General features: G+C 39.6%; 2 protein-coding genes across 2 annotated transcripts in view; one reads left to right on the top strand and one right to left on the bottom strand.

Moving 5' to 3' along the window:
- Positions 1 to 5,917, top strand: part of LOC135494363 (uncharacterized) — a 44,395-nt gene extending 38,478 nt beyond the window's left edge. The window contains exons 45-50 of the mRNA XM_064782281.1: positions 370 to 399; positions 951 to 971; positions 1,328 to 1,375; positions 2,561 to 2,653; positions 4,540 to 4,569; positions 5,594 to 5,917. Coding sequence (XP_064638351.1) covers positions 370 to 399; positions 951 to 971; positions 1,328 to 1,375; positions 2,561 to 2,653; positions 4,540 to 4,569; positions 5,594 to 5,769 — 398 coding nt within the window. The 3' untranslated portion in view covers positions 5,770 to 5,917. The remainder of the gene's footprint in view (positions 1 to 369; positions 400 to 950; positions 972 to 1,327; positions 1,376 to 2,560; positions 2,654 to 4,539; positions 4,570 to 5,593) is intronic.
- A 367-nt stretch (positions 5,918 to 6,284) lies between these two features.
- On the bottom strand, positions 6,285 to 16,898 carry LOC135494664 (kelch-like protein 25). The gene is made up of 7 exons (XM_064782859.1): positions 15,891 to 16,898; positions 12,817 to 13,269; positions 12,357 to 12,558; positions 11,283 to 11,428; positions 10,615 to 10,710; positions 8,326 to 8,451; positions 6,285 to 7,111 (listed from the first exon to the last, which is right to left on the bottom strand). The coding sequence occupies exons 1-7, from the start codon at positions 16,000 to 16,002 to the stop codon at positions 6,888 to 6,890; spliced, it is 1,359 nt and encodes a 452-aa protein (XP_064638929.1). The 5' UTR covers positions 16,003 to 16,898; the 3' UTR covers positions 6,285 to 6,887.
- Positions 16,899 to 17,233: the final 335 nt, after the last annotated feature.

The following is a 17,233-nucleotide window of genomic DNA, read 5'->3' as shown; positions in this document are numbered from 1 at the left end:
CAAGTCGAGCTATTTGCGATTATCATTAATATGATATATCAGTTTCGCAATGACTTGGACCTTACCTTGAAATGGATTTATACTCTATTGAATACCCCAACTGAACAAACATATATATCACCAAATTATACATAAGCGATATAGAATGTGTCAATCGCTCTCACAAGGCGAGATGTTTGAAGAATTCACGTACCGTACTCGTATGAGCAAAACATTCGGGTCTCAAGTGGTGAAAGTGTTATGCAATTGTCTTGAGAAACCTTGTAATGTGGTCGATTCGCGTTTCTGGACAAACAGCCGCAAAAACATACTGTCCGATCGCATACCGCAAATTCGATAAATCATCGTCTTGTGTTTTTTTCTTTTCAGTCATTCACTTACAAACAGTGCAAAGTCAGAGTAAGTAATTTTCTACTTGCCCAATTGCACTTACGGGGATGAATGATTCAGAGTGTATGGTTTAACATATAGTATGCGCCATTTATGATTTGAGGTAAAAAGGGGTAGCGACTACAGAAGGAATAGAGAATAAAATCAATTCACAAATTGGCATACACGATAGACGGACCTTCACGTTCGAGGAAGATAATTTCATCCGTGTCGTTTGTTTGCCGGATAAAACACGGTGTCCAATTAAATACAAAATTATTTCATTCGTACGAAATATCGCTCATGCATTACTAATTTTGGTTCCCGTATTCGTAGTCACCGTTAATTTGGCAAATGAAGGGGATGACGATTGATTACACAATACGCTGTTACCCCTGATGCCTGCCTGAACAACTGCAAAAGTAATCACTACGCACTACGATAAGTTATGCATGAACGAAATACGTACGAATACAAACATATCTTTAATCGGTGACCGTTATTAAAAAGAACGATAGTCTCCTACTTCTAATATCAAGAATAATTCACAATTTACATGTGCTTTCATGTTAATCTTACAGTGGCGAAGGTTGGTCTCAGTTGTAAGTATAGTGCCTTGTTAAATTATAAAGATAGTGAAACAAAACAAAGATGGCAGTGTCAGTATATAGATACAGTAAATATATCGATCCGTCGCGATGATGAATAAGTATATGAATCTGTAGCTTTTCTGTGAGGGTCGAGTTAATTTCATGTTATTCGGTGGTTATCAGTGGTGCAAATTGGGATCTTATTGGAGAGTGGATTTAGTATAAGTTTTTGGTTCGAGGCAAACTCCGGACATTTTGAAAGCCGGCAGTAGAACTCAGAAGTTATTTTCAGAATAATTGGAACGTTTTGACCTGATACCGATTTGTTTTGGCCAAGAAAGTCAGAGTTGCTTTTTCATCAATTCCAGACTCTGCCTCCCTAAGAAAAGCATGGGTTGGAAACTCGGCATGGAAAGGTAATACCGAGTTTCCGCAAATCTCACGAATATGAATTACCAGTTACGAACTTATAATTACAAAGGAACTCGCGTTCCCTTTTGCAGTCAGCTGTATCTGGTGTTATGTATTAGAAGTTAATGCTTTCGTTCAGTTCCGGTCTTATTGAAAAACGGACGCTGCGATAATGTAGACTAACGCGTAACGGCTCAGCCAGTTCGTCACCACGAATTCAAAACCCGCTGCGTCTAAGAAATTCAAGGATTGCTGAAAGAATTTTGGATCGCGAGTGACCCTTCTAAGGGAAACGGACGTTGATCAGCTTAGAAACCAATGATCTTGGGGTCTCTTTCTCGGATATAGCAATTCGTAATTCGTGATTTGTAATTCGTGAGATTGCGGAAACTCGCTAATAAATATAATGAAGTCGCGATTACGTCTGATTTTTAAAAATCCCCTTGAACATGACGAGAAAACAATATTCAGTGATGGGATGACATATTATAAAAAAAGACATCAAAATGGCCAAATTGAAAATGGAAGCCATCGCCTCTATAATGTAAGAAGTTGGCACCTAGTTAACTTAAGGTTGCTTCCACATTCTTTGTTTCTTTTTCTTCTTTTTTTGGATATAAATATTCATTATGCATACAAGGTGCATCAGAGATCCAATAAAGTTGCAGGACCTGGCCATCGTTAGTCCACGTTTTTTTTGTACTGCCTAGATCTTTCATTGTAGTTGCGTTTTCTAGCAAGTGAGGTATCGGTGTGTACGAGTGTCAGAGTCAGCATGTCAGTGCCAGGTTTTAAACCGACCCTATGAAAAGTCTTCATCAAGGACGTATGATAGAGCCATGCAACAGATGAACTTTAATCTGTTGATTAGATTGTATCATACTTATCAGCTTCAGTTTGTCATGCAGTAGAACCTCTCTATTAAGGACACCCTCGGTACTGACAAATGCTGTCCTTAATAGAGAGGTATCCTGATTGGAGAGGTCAAACTGAATGGAAGCAACCAATTTGGGACCAACTCTAGTGTCCTTTAAATAGAGATGTGTCCGCTAAGGGAGGTTCCACTGTAGCTTACTAGACATGTAGGACAAACTAACATGTGTAACCATACAATGTACTTTTAGATTTATTCATACTGTCTTTGCTGATCAAAGACTATGACATGACACTAAACCATAGTACGTTTTCAGCATCTAAAAAGTTTGCAGTTACAAACTACGCTAAACCATTAAAGAATGGTCAGTGTCCCAAGGGATCGAGCCAGACAGAAAAAGGTTGCAAGGGTAAGCTAGCAATTTGGTCGTTAAAGGGAATGGCCCTCCAAAAAATGGGGAGTTTTGGACGGCCCGGTCAAAACCTTAGGCGGGAATAAGGTTTCATTGATAAATATAAGGAGTTTCAAGGCCCCCAAATCACTTGTAAGGTTCAATAGATACTGGCCTTTCATTGGTTTACCGTCTGCGTATCATTTACATACTCTCATTTTGAAAAATATGACAATATTTACGATCACGTTATTGATTTTTGCAACATTTTCGGTAACGCGCCCCTTGCGGATCTGTAAGGTACCATTCGGATGCTTGAAAAATGCTTCGTCTCGTCGATTCGCTCGCGGATAAACGGATCAGGTTGACTGCAGTAACTTTTAATTGTTGGAGACAGAGAAGGAAGGAATATGATTATCAGTTTGATGAAAACTTTGCAAAGTTTCTTCTTGGGACTCGAAATCCACACTACTATTCTCTCCATTTTCCATTTTCTCCTCTCTCCAACTCACTACTATCGCTATTGACTGCGTAACATACACTAACATTCTTTCGCTATCATTGCTAACTTCATTTACTAGAACACTGGCCTCTTTGTAGCCGATTATGTAACCCATAGTGGAAACACCTGACAGCGCCGCCCGGCATGATACACGTGCTACTGGCATATTTATAACTCGTAGTAAATAAGGTTGTAAAAGTATGCAAATGAGATGCCGTATATGGAAACCATGACGTCACTAAGCAGTTCTTATTTCTGCTACGGGTGGCGCTGTTGCTTGCTTCTGGAGGCGCTATTCAACCTCTTTAACTGCCTCCTATCTGCTACCCCCTTAAGCATGGTAGTATGCAAATATTGAAACGAGCCAAATGAAACAAGCCAAACTAAATGAGCCAAATAAGCGTTTTAAATCTGAAATCGAAGATCAAGTTTACATGTAATATTCATTGCAGGATTCGGTCAAGTATGTTATGGCATGAAAAATGATATAATTCAAGTTCAAGCCTTATATGGTTCAACAACGAACTGTTCATTTACTCTCTCATTTTCGCTTTTTTAAACTTTAAACGGGTCAAATTATTAAAATGGGATTAATGTTGCATTTTTATTCAATGCAAATATCAACTTAACGCTTACAATCATATTCTAAACATGATTTTCCCCCCAAAAAAGTGAAATGTTTATTTGGTTCGTTTAGATTGGCTTGTTTCATTTTAGGTCGTTTCAACTTTTCATACCACCTGTCCAATGTCCTACTCCTGTGGTGCCTACGTTGCATGAATGGACCGTAATGTCTGCGGACAACTTGGAATAGTCGGCCGTTGTTGAATATAATGGGTATACTCGCCAATAGGATCCCAAGCCCGACAATACCCGATTTCTACTACCGCCTCGATGGGTAGAGTCTAAACAACCGGGCATAATAGTAGGCCTTTCGCACTGCCATAAACGAGGTGGGATATCTATTGGACGTACATAAGAAAATTATAATATCAACTAATTCCCCGTAATTTATATCTATTATTAATTGTAATATGAAAACTTCCGCTGTAGAGTCATGACTATTCATGACGATTACGTTGTTAACTCTTGAATAGATATCCCACCCCGTTTATGGCTGCGAAAGGCCTACTATTGTGTTCGGCTGTTTAGACTCTACCCATCGGTGGTACAAATCGGGTATTGTCAGGCTTGGGATCTTATTGGTGAGTGGATCCAGCAGTCTTTAAAATTTATCGAAATAATGTATCAATAATCTAGTAACTATCGAAGATCAACGATTTGCCAAAAAAACCACTCACGGAGCAGAGCAACCACTGATCATACTTGTGTCATTTTGAACACTACATAAATCTCACCAAGGTGATGAATTTATTGAATATTTCATTACTTTCTCTTCCAGTGACAGACAGTTCTAAAAGTAAAAAAGCAGGTATGTAATTTATATTCTTCCAAGAAGACATCCTAGTACACAGCAGTGACATTGGAAAAACTACCGGACGGCTCCTAGATATCGGGTGGCCAAAACTGACATACTTCGATCATAAAACCCATTCGTGAAAAATCACCTATTTTATTGCAAAGGGTTATTATGGTGTCGTGAAAATTACATCGAACCAAAAACTTCGAACGACGGGCCTGAGAGTGGAAAACAAAATCGCACCACTTATTTCCCAAGGGCAAAACTGAAACTGTATACGTCTAAGTGACATCAACTAAAAGTTAGGCAATTGATCTCGTCGTCACTAATGGTCCTTTGTACCAAGGTCGTAGGCTTACTGATTGATGCTCGAAGGAAGTATCCATTCCGAAATTAAGAAATGCATATACCAACCGAGAAAACAACTGTTTGAGAACGATGACAGCCATATTTGGAGCATAATTTTCATCATTCCAAACAGCGGTCGAAACTGCGGTCAGGTATTCATTTCATACCGGCAAAAATATATAAGCGAGCTTACATTATATATTTTTTATATCGGTGTAAAAGAAATGCAAGTCCCCCCGGAATCTAAGTCCGGTCCTTTTGTTAAAGTGAATAGAGTCGCCGAGTTCCTGTGTTGAAGATTATGTAGCTGACCCTAACCAAACCATTAACCACATTCGTTGACAATACACAGCAATTGTATGGGGTCCTGCATTCCCAGGATGTCCAATTCTTTTACACCGGTGTAATAGTCTAAAATGTCCAACACGTGAAAAGGGTCCGTCCCTATTGTATATAATAGGCCTATAGTTTTATAGAGATCATGATTGTCAATACCTAACAGCGGGTTATAGAATCGTTTGTTTCCTGGACACCCTCTCCTTAGGACATTTCAAACCTTTCCACCTGTACACCTTTCTATAATTTCGTTCTTCGCAACGTTCATTTTACCGACTTTTACATCATGTATCATCTTAGCATCAATATTCTTGTATTTAGAAAATGTGTACGTATTTCTTCTCTATTTCAGCCATAAGCCGGGTCATAAAAAAGGTTCAAAAGAAAGTAAAAGGCTCAGCAAAATTGAAAGTAAAGGATTCGAGCCATGATTCGAGCAATGATTCGAGCCGTGATTCCAGCCATGATTCCAGCCTTGATTCGAGCCATGGTTCGAGCCATAATTCGACGATGAAAGGATCATACTAGTGTGGGCGCTTTACAACGGAGGTGTACTAGATGCTCACAAGGTTACATCATCATCTGATTTTCTGCCCAATTTTCACGAACAGGTTTACTGTAACGGTCAAGACCACACATCTTTGTATCGGTTCTGGAATCACGCTTGCAACCAGGTCGATATCACCACTTAACATCAACAACCACTGCTCTCAATTAGCAGTCATACACCTTGTCGGAGAAGTTTCAGACTTTTGTTCCCAGCACTCACATTCAGTCTACGGCTTTCATTAAAACATTGCAGATCGCTTAACATGTTGATATTCGAATAACCCAGAAGATGTTTCACACCAACAAGATCATCAGACTATAGTTCCTGGTTAGATGATATGTAATGTGCAATGTCGCGCCCAGCATCCCTTGTCAATCTATACTTTGGACGCGTTTCAGTAGCTCGGGATTTGTTAACAAATAACCATGGTTAAGGAATCGTCTGTGGGCAACTTGTCAACAGACAGCGATTTTTAGTTCGAGCCAATGTTATCATATGCATCACCGGTATGTGGAGGCAAGGCGGTTAGAAATAAAATTGAGGTACAATTTTGTCATTTACGCTACGGGTTATCTATTTATTTCAAATATTTTCTAGTTACATCTCGTTACCCTTACCCACTAAGTGAAGATATACACGAGGTGCATTTTGTCATATATTCTAAAACACCTAGGTCTTGAATGAACTGCACTTTACAGTATAAATGCACCATGAGCGAACGGAGCCTCATTTTGAATATAGTGGTCATTGGTTTGGCAACCACCACCGCTTGGGTTGGCGCAAAATAATGAAGCATTCAAAAAGCATTTAAAAGTACGTTTTCGTTGTTTAATTTGAGATGTTTCTGGAATAGAAATTGATACCCCACTGTCGGTGTTCATTTTCTCAAATGCAAGCCCGCTCGGGTGGAGCTAAAAATGTCGGTTCAGCCTCTTTTGGACCAGATTTTAGCTCAAACCTCGCGGTTTTGGTGAGACAACCAATACCTCCAGTTCAGTTTCAACGAATTTCAGGGACTCGTCCAAGAGACATGTGAAATCAGTCTACGGATACATGTATATTTTGGTCGCCCGATACAATCGACATGATCAGTTGATCACCACATCACCCATTTACATGTTCCAGTGAATGCCTCGCACTTGAAAGCGGTGTTCGTCACAGGAACATCAATCATACAGCAATCAACGCTCGTGTAGGAGCGCTCGTCAAGTGTAAACGCGGTCTGCCATTTTTCCTTGATCACATGGTAAGAATCGACCTCCAGGATCGATTTATCCGGATGAGTGTGATCATGACCACCGATGACGTAGATTCGATTTCCTGAAAGAGAGGACATCTAGGTGAAACCAACACTACATATAGAGATCGAGGAGAGCGCAATGATTACGACGAGCGCGCTAATCCTATTAGCCAAATCAGGAAAAAACACATCTCTCGTCTTTAAAGTTGAAAAGCTCACATATCCAAGATATTGATACAGGAACAGCACCCGTCTAGTTCAGATGATTTGCATGATATATATATCATGTGTAATTCACGGTGCACTCTAAAAGAAAAGAAGATTTTTGAGAATTTGAAAAACCTTTTTTGTTTTTCTGACCAACACTAATAAATATGCACGTCGAAGATGTGGAAACCTTGATTTGGGTTCTTTCACTTTGCCAACAGACTACTATATACGGTGTGCATATTTCTCTTGGCCGGAAAACCTTGTTTTCAAGGCCCGAAATATCCTATTTTGAAATAATGATTTTTATACATGCGAGTTTTTTTTCCGATGCAATTACTGTCAATTACTATTGATGAATCGTCTGTTATTTACTTTTTATTTGCAATCAAAAAGGGTCCCAGTCTGGGTATGATGTCTATACATAAATGGATGCACGGACCGTTCAGACCGCTTTGATGGAATGATATTGAAGGGAGCCAGGCATGTTCCATCACTTAGCAACAACCGCCGTAAAACGATCAAACAGAAAGTGGGTTCTGATTTTTTAGGCTGAATGCCAATTTTGTAAATTTTGTTTGTGGCTGGGAGGCTTTCAACAAAATCGTATTTTTTGTGGCACATTTTTGAAGATGTTAAGCTGCCGACACTGTCATTTTTTATGCGTCCTACATACATCCTGACTGTATGGAAACTCGTCTACAAGCCACTCTGATCAAGACTCCCTGGGCAGCCCATCACGTTATCCTAGCCACATAAATAGCGGGAATTCGTGGACTTGACGATTAGCCAATGAGCATTGCTGTAACGAAACTGTGAGGGCATTTTCTGTCACCGAATCAGAATGCTCGACGTATACCTCTTTGGTATAAATAATAGCGTAGCTGATATCTGTACACTTCATTCCTATACTGCTCCCATGGTTTAGATGGTATTCCGATTCCGGTTGAGTAACAACTACTCGTTTAGGGTTTAATACTCCTGACGACAATTGCATGCAGGGACTTCCCTTGTTTTAAATCTAACAGTGGTCAAACCCGAAATTTGCGCTTTCATTGTTTTTTGTCTGTGAAGGGCACACCTTTACCTGTAGCGACAAGTCCGGCCTCGCATCGAGGCTGTTTCATTTCTGGACAGGTATGCCAGTTTTCCCGAGAAGCCAGGATGTTCGTTCTGGCAGACGATCGACTCCTTGACCTGTGACAATAGACACCTGAAGAAACAAAAGGTAGCGCATGTATTTCAAAAATGAACAAAATATATCAACCCTTTCGTTTTTGGCGAAGTCTTGAAAATGACCCTCTTTTTCGACAGGTCTGAGTTGGGCGCGGTCGAATACTGACTTTTCTTTGACCCTGCAACTTTGGGAAATGTTACAATGAAAGCTTTTGAGCAGAATGACCAACCTCCCCTTCACTAGTTGTCGCATTTCCACTGGTTGTGCGTGTGGGAGAATGGGTTAATACCCTATTAGAATTATAGTTGTGCTGCCTGAATTCAGATGGCAGCAAAAAAATGGTCCTCCCTTCTTCGGCTTACCAGATGGGTCATAGAACAGAAGGTGACACGGCATGTGACGAAGGGGCGTGTCCAGGGTCGACGGTGCCGCCATTTTGAATTGCAAATCAAGTAGTCCCCGGATGTCGAGGTTAGTAAATCCTAACACGAGATGTTCATTTTAAACATGATGTAATCCCACGTGACACTCCTCCTCTACCCTTGGGTCCCAAACGAACTCGGCCATTGTGAGGTCTTAATTCCAAGACTTACTAGGCAAGTTGGTCAATGGTGAGTAGTCAAGTTGGTCGAACCACAGTAGTAATTACCAAGTCGGTTAATTAATAAATCTAATTTGCTTAGTCAACAAATTCAGCTCGTTAACAAAGACAAATCTTGTTGGTAGGTTGATTTCAAGGTTTGTCAATTGACAGTTGGAGTTTTATCTCCAGCAGTTCACCAACTCAATTAAACAACCAAAAATGGTTAAATTTTTTAGGGAAGTTACGTTTTCGTAAACAAAGGGTTGGCTCTTGAACGTACCCCCCAAGCTGTCGATTTGTAACAATTGGGTTGAGTGAGCAGGTTGCAAATTCGAATAAAACTAAACTATTATGCGTTTGAATTTGACACAAATGTATTATGCATCATTTTCCGATCTGTCAACTATAAGCTTACATACAAATTCATGAGAACCAGAGAGTTACGCAGATGGGAAAATGATTATAACTTAGCAGTTGGTAACCTTTGCGGTTAATGAAACTTTGGTGCATTTGGGCCTTTCATATGCCAATTGATATAAATATTAATGCGATTAAGTACACTTTCGTACATACATGATGGGCCTTTCATAAATGCCAATTGATATATATACAATGTATATACATATATTAGCCACTAGCAAATACCCGTACATGCTCCGCACAGAGCTGCGAAGAGCTACAGGGCGTACACTTACAAGGCAGTGTGTCATATTGTAAAAATATACTGTATAGCTCAAATTTATGGTGACTTCACATATTTTGTAAAATGAGGGCTGGGGAAATATACTGAAGATTCGGCACAATTAGTGGTGTGCCCACATACTGTATTATCTTTTTTCAGTTGCAGATGGTGAAGCCCAAGAAAGAGGGGACCTACAATATTATTGTCTAAAATATCCTGTAAATAGACTGCTATATGGCGAAGCAAGGGCCGGGCCGCAAAAAGAACTTTCCTAAACGACATATCCACATTTAAAGCTGACGACATCACGGCATGGTTGACAATTTTATTCAGTCCCTTTTTTGTTGACAAGCAGTTAAAAATGTCCTCTTGTCAAGTATGACTTTTTGTGATGACAATGTGAAATTCCACATTATGTATACTTTAAATACTTTAAAGGGTCAACTTTGGCATACGATATGTTGTTTCTTTATACAAAAACGGCTTCCGGCAGGACCGCAACTTTTCCACAGTATTGAAGAAAACTCTTTGCACTAGAGCGGGATGTAACCTAAATAGGCCTCCCTGAAATTCGCAAGCCATGCCCAAAACTGCCTTCCAACACGGGTGAAAATCGTTATCAGGGAAAGGCATCAGTGTAATACTACATGTGGCGGCGCATGGTGTCAAGTTGGTACATTATCCTCCTGGCCAGGTAAATCACACGCCCAAGCTGTCCCTTTAAAACAGGACCTGATTGGTTAAATGAAGAATGCGTATCGTAAAGCTCTTAATCCGTGTTCCGTGTTCAAGATCTCCGTGACCCAACTGAACATTTTACGCGGAGTGATAGCTATGTATGCAATAACGGTAGAGTAATTTCACGTGCGTCGATTTTAACAAAGGTTAACAAAAACATTCTTTCAGTAGGCCATGTTCATTTAGGACACTGTACCTGGTGATGTCTCTAGCCTTTCCGCCACCTCGTCAAGTGGTGGCTCATGATCAGTAGGCGGTTCTTCGGGTATCGTCCGACCCTCTCTCGCCAGACCTGAATCAGAGTGTATTATTTCGAAATGTTTTATGATGATCGGTTTTATGAATTGCTGATATAATCGTTTATTTTCCACCCAGGAGAATCATTCCCCAGACTGCCGAGAATCTTATTATGCATTCCAATTTCTTACGCGAGCACTCTGCCCGAGATAGTGCTACTTGAGGCCTGGGAGAACGGCTGCCCGAGAAAAAAACCCCGGCCAATATGTGCGCTCATCATTGGTAAATTTTCAAAACTATAAACTGTGTCCATCTGGTACATGTAACATGGACAAATCACATCTTAATATGATGGACACATGCTATCTTATAACTGAAATTCACCAAATGAGGATCGAGCGCACATTTTGGCCGCTTTTCTTGTGTACATTTCTCTAGGCACCATGAAGAACAAACTGCTCAGAAGTTGGAAGGCCTGCCGTGAAAACAAAAGTGAGACTAGGATACGGGTCTTAGTGAGTCGTGGTTGTTTAATGATATGGTTCCAGACAATTTGAAATTTATCAAAAAGTGTATTCTTCTATATATATCGAGAAACGCGGCGGATAGATTTCTTGTTTTACTTACCGCCGATGAGGTACATGGCATTCCCAAGCCGCGTCATGGAATGTTTTGCTAGCATTTTTGGTAGCGGCACTCTTTCTGTTAAATCCTTACACTGGAACGGATGGTCGCTGTTTATTTTATCATCTAGTTTTTGCCGACGAAAAACCCTGCAATGCCGTTGGAAAGTGCTATTAAAACTGAACTATTAGCAGTATGGATTAGACTATTCTCATTGCAGGGGCGTAGCTGCAGGGAGAGAATAACCAATGTTTTCAGCATTTTGCCCCCCCCCCCCCCCCCCCTACTCTTTTAAAAACCTGGCTACGGGTCTGCAGTGGCGACTTGAGAACTATCACTCCACAGTCGGAAACTAAATGTATGTCGTCAACGAAAACAGACAAATTGGTTCATTCTTTCCTATACATGTACTAAATTATAATACATGAGTGAGCATTTGGGATCAAATACATGTACAGATGATAAGTTATTTGAATTCGCTTTATGCACACAAAATGACCTTTAATATGGTCGATTAAACATGTTGAACACTCAAGAATATGTTGAGAGATAGACTTCAGAAGAGCACACGTCATTCGGTTTTTTGTTTCGTTGAGGAAAATCTAGTCAGTATGAGAAAACACAAACGATAACATTACTTTATTTGTATATAAAAGCTTTAAAACAGCATAAAGGAAGCTACGACTTTTTATCGATACAGCGTCATACTTTCTTTGTTATTCTTTCAGGTTTGAGAAAACTGTTTTTTCTCACTTTTCTCCTTTTTCTCCCCATCTTCATAGGCTACGATTTCCCAATTTCCCAATTTCTAATTTCACACGGAGTCCCCTTTATCACATTGCCCACTCAATTGACCGTATATACCTGCATAATCTACTCTCTTGCAGTTCTGAGGTACATGTATTTTGGATCCACTGAAAATATCATTGAAATAGCCGGCAGTATCATTCACCCGATCTGTACTCAAATTAAACACGAATTAAAAACACAAAAGAAAACCTCGTGACATTCTCTTTCATGGAAGGCATCCTTTCCTTACCGTCCCAGAGGTATTACTCATGCACGGCATGAACTTACATCGAACTTTTAGTCCCAGGCGTATCTTTGTCTCTTGTCCCTCCACAAATGAAGACTTCGAAGTCCCGACTGACACACGCGCTGTCTTTAAAAGAATGCTTCATTTCCGGCATAAGTGTCCATTTGTCTAGGTATGGATCATAAATTTCGGCCGTGTTCGTAAGGGTCTCTGCCCTGTCCTCTTCATTGGGTACGACACCACCTAAACATTTAAACAATAAACCGGTGACGCGTCGTGTTGAATTCGAGAAAAAGTGTAGTAAACAGTCAGTTTTTCTGCATAACTCAAAAAATACATCGGCTAAGAAATTCGAATGCATAGTACTAGTATTCTCAAGTTTCAAAGGAATCATGGTTATCGTTAAAAGATTCATATCGATTTTCTGCCAATTAAACTTGTCAAAAAAGTCCCCTTTATTTTCGACATAAACATTGTGGCAATCACGTCCGATGAACTCACCCGCCACTAATATTTTTGTTCTTCCCATCACACTGATTGCAAAGTTCGCCCTGGCATAGTTCATACCACTGCAGGTCTTCCATCTCTGAGTCATGGGGTCGTACCTTATCACTCTGTTGATAAGGTAACCCGAATCCTGTCTTCGACCACCTACCACGTACACGGAGTTATCGCAGGCTAATGCCCTGTAACCAACAACTCCACGTAGTTTCACCCAGTCTGTTGTCAAGACTCTTGGCAATACTGTCAGGTGGGCTTTTTCTACCATGAGATACGTCACTCGGATATCTCCCGAGTTCCTACTGAATATCAGAATGAACCGATTAGAATCGACTCCATGCCGCCGGGGAGCCAAACCATCCATCGGACCGTAAAGGGTCGCGATGCTAGTCTTAGCTGCCGTTGGGGTAGTTGGAACGGAGGCGGCCATCTTGTCCATGTTGAGACCTTTACCTGCAAAAAAAGGTTTTCACAATGTCTTTTCAGATAGGGAAGCTGATACATTAATTTTCGTAAAGAAGATGAATAACTACATCCTCACCCTGGAGAATCGATTCCCAGCAGGTTTGCCGATAATTTATACGAATCTTCTGAATTCAAGGTGACCGGCCTACCGACCTACCAACTGGTGGTGCCTGCATGACAGAAGCCTGGAAAAATGTCTGCATCACCGAAAATACCCTGCCGAAATATGCGCTCATTGGAAAATGTACCCACGTAACAATTCACTAATGCTCTGCTTCGACTCAGTCTTATGCGTTAAGATGTATATCTAACCAACAAACAACTAAACTAAACAATTCAATTCGTTTTATCTTATCTTATCAAATTCCAATGGGGGTGTTCACATGAATGTAGGTAAAAATCCTAACGGTAAAAATCCGAAGATAAATATCCTAACGGTAAAAATCCTAAATGTAAAAATCCTAACGGTGAAAATCCGAAGGGGAAAATCCCAAAAATGTTTAGGAAGGTAAAAATCCGAAGTTTTTATAAATTTTTCAGAATCTTTTTTTTCAAATATTCTGAGATATTTGGAATATCTTGATATTTTTGGAAATATTTTTGATGTTTTTTATCCATTTTGGAATGTGTTTGTTCGACTTTTTTTGAAATTTTCTTTGATAAAAAATCATGAATGATTTATAGCTTGGCCTTGTGGAATTTTCATCTTATGGTGTTATAATTAATTTTCAACCAAATTTTTTTGGGGAAAAAATGAATGGAATTGTTGTTAAATTATTTTAAAAATTAGTTTTTTAAGAAATACATTTTTGTTATATTTTTTTCAAATTGTTAAAAAATGCTAAAATTTGGGATTTTTACCGTTAGGACTTGTACGTTAGGAGATATAAACACAATGAAAATGTAGACAAAGTTGTACAGCGATATGCAATAAGATGAAACAAAATCTATACCTAGACGTATATGGCAAGCCAGAGTGGACACAATTCGTATTTTATATCCTTATATATTGTTATTTTATGTGGATATATATTCATATTTTATGTCCATATATATTCCGACCAATCAGAATGAATTTCTTTATATGCACAATAATTCATTTTATATACACATAAATTCCATTTTATGTCCACATAAATTCAATTTTATGTCCACATAAAATCCGATTTTATGTCCATATAAATTAGATTATATCTACACATAAATTAGACCGGACGAATTTATCACCACATAAATTCCCATTTTATATGGACATAAAATCAGCCAATCAGAATGCCGCTTTATATGTGCTTATATATTCCACTTCCGTATTGAAAACTTCTACTTCCGTATTATAATCGGTCACTTCCGTATTAAAATACTTTTGGCCAATGGGAACCATCGTTTCAGTTGCGCGCGCCAATGAAACGATGGTTCCCATTCATTCTGATTGGTCGGAATATATATGGACATAAAATATGAATATATATCCACATAAAATAACAATATATAAGGATATAAAATACGAATTGTGTCCACTCTGGCTTGCCATAGACGTATGACACCCTCAGTGACACTCTTACGTATGATCCAGACCTACGAAGCCAAAGGTTGCAAGAATTTGAGGCATTTCCGAGGCCCAATTTTGAAACAAAAATCGCCTCCTATTTAGCGGCCACAACGCGCATTATAGTATAGATATGCTAAATGACTTCATGAGGTAGATGATCATTTTCCTTTCACACATGACATTTAGGGCCTAACGCCGCAGTTTTAAAGGGACAACTTGGGCGTGGGATCCACCAGGCCAGGAAGATGATATCCCTGGTGTCCACCATACGCCGTTGCTTGCAGTATCTCACTACTGCTGATCTCTGATAATGATTTTTGCCAGTGTTGCGAGGCAGTTTTTGAAATGGTTCATGAATTTCAGACAGGTCTACGGTTACACATCATTTGAGTGCATTGTACATTGCAGTTTGATAACTTTGCAATGTCTCTGTTTGAGAAGTCCGGTCCTGCTGGAACTCGCTTTTGTAAGGAAAACCAACGCATCTCATGCATGCCCAAGTTGTTCCTTTAAAAGCAAGGGAGAATGCATGAGATGACGTATCATTCTAGCATAATCACCATACTGTCGCTCTCAAAGAATGGTCATACACTTTCTGCAATTCAGAAGTACGTATATATCGGCTGATTGTTTTTGTTTCACAACAGAACTTTATCATTATGTCGAGGATACTAGATGGACCTATACTTGTGTTATGTAAAACAGGGACCGTTCGTCAGCATAATTATAGATAATGATAAAATACAGTTCGTAGGCCATGTGTATTCATACGGGATTCCGACGTGTCGTGTTGAATGGTTGATCGTATTGATATGCATGGATATGAATAATGCATGTATCTAGGCTTTACATGTTTTAAACTTCTAAAATAATGATTTAAAGGGCTGTTGCAGTGTCGGTCTCTTCAGTGACACAAAGCGTCATGATGCTGGTTCTCAATAATTCGAAGCAAGAAAGCAAGATTGAGACATGGACTTCTTCCAAACTGTGTATTCTCGACAGTGAAATATCTCTCAACACGGTCCTTGTCAACAGTTAGAGCCCATATTGTGAAACCTACCTTTGAACAATTGCTCTATACGGTACATTCGTACCTTTCTGGAGTAATGCTCGACATCTAGCGGTAATTGGTTGCCATCTTCGGACTCTGAACCACTCTCCCAGCACTCCATCTCTCGCCGAGTTGGTAGGTCGTAAATGAGGCGACTTCCTATTGCACCGGCGTGGGTGTTGACCGTGAGTCACCCATCATTGGTTAAAGAGACTTTCTGAACTCTAAATCGATTGCTGAGTTTAGATTAAGCTCGTATTTGTATTGTTATATCCTTGACTCGCCTTTTAATAGTATTTTCACCATATTATGCCGAGGGGAACAGTAGGAATACGAAATGATAGGAAAATCGCCCATATGTAAACACTTTACCAGCTATGCGTTGCAATGTAGCTGCTCGTGTCGTGTCACACTAAACGAACCCGGCATCTGGTTGCAGCGTCACTGTGTACCATCTTAAACGGATACGGAGTCTCCGTCAATCTACAGCTCAAACAAAATAATGATATCAGAGGCTGCTCGATGATTCTTCTGAAATAAGCAACACGTGTGCACACTGTGCATATAGTCTGCTTGTAAATAGGACCCAAACTCTGCAGCACTTACTGAATACGACGGACCTCCTCATGGTTGACAAAGTTTAAGCAGACAAACTTCACCAATTCGACATTTCCTTCACAACATTTCCTGGATCGGGTTTATCCTTAGGTACTGTACAATTGTACTGGGTAAGGTGTCATTGCGAATATCGGTTGTGTTATTCGATCTCCTTAATTAATTCAACATAAAAATAACTTAGAATGCGTCCATATGAATTGATCTTCTTGAATAATGCAGACAGAGACCTATCACATCCATGTATCCACGGCACACATAAATTTCCCGGGCTGTTCGCCATTTATTGTTATTGTTATTATTATCTGCACACGCCTATAGCATATATCAGAAGAGTGATCCCTTTCTGAGAAATCTAATCTATGATCCGGTTATTATTATGGAAATGCCGATGAAATCCTATCTCTGTAGCCTGTACCTTAGAATTGTCGACTCACATTTACTTCAATTGCCAAAGCTTTATCCTTTATGGATAACCTCTCAAAAGAAATCTTATATTAATTCCTCAATATCCTATTTGAACACAGCTTTGAGCTGTTTGACATATCTGTCGGCAGGTAAATCCTTGAAAAGTATCTCAATAATGTCTGAATAAAACTCCTCGAGAATTCATACACATGTCTGCGACTTCATAAGAATTCAGTAACAAATGCATGTTTCCGGCAATTCAACCCAAGACTCGCTGGAATGTTTCAGATACGGATGAGGAAGAACGGATGTACATCGCGGAAAATGCT

Source organism: Lineus longissimus, chromosome 10 (genome assembly GCF_910592395.1).
Source record: "Lineus longissimus chromosome 10, tnLinLong1.2, whole genome shotgun sequence".
Classification (NCBI taxonomy): Eukaryota; Metazoa; Nemertea; class Pilidiophora; order Heteronemertea; family Lineidae; genus Lineus; species Lineus longissimus.
This window is presented reverse-complemented; position numbering and strand designations above follow the sequence as displayed.

Bases quoted from the DNA above. Each gene is read 5' to 3' on its own strand.
- LOC135494664 (XM_064782859.1), bottom strand. From the start codon at position 16,002: ATGGAGTGCTGGGAGAGTGGTTCAGAGTCCGAAGATGGCAACCAATTA. The intron at 13,270-15,890 runs GTAGGTTTCACA...CTTTTTTTGCAG, and splicing joins TATAGAGCAATTGTTCAAAG to GTAAAGGTCTCAACATGGAC. The intron at 12,559-12,816 runs GTGAGTTCATCG...TTAAATGTTTAG, and splicing joins AACAAAAATATTAGTGGCGG to GTGGTGTCGTACCCAATGAA.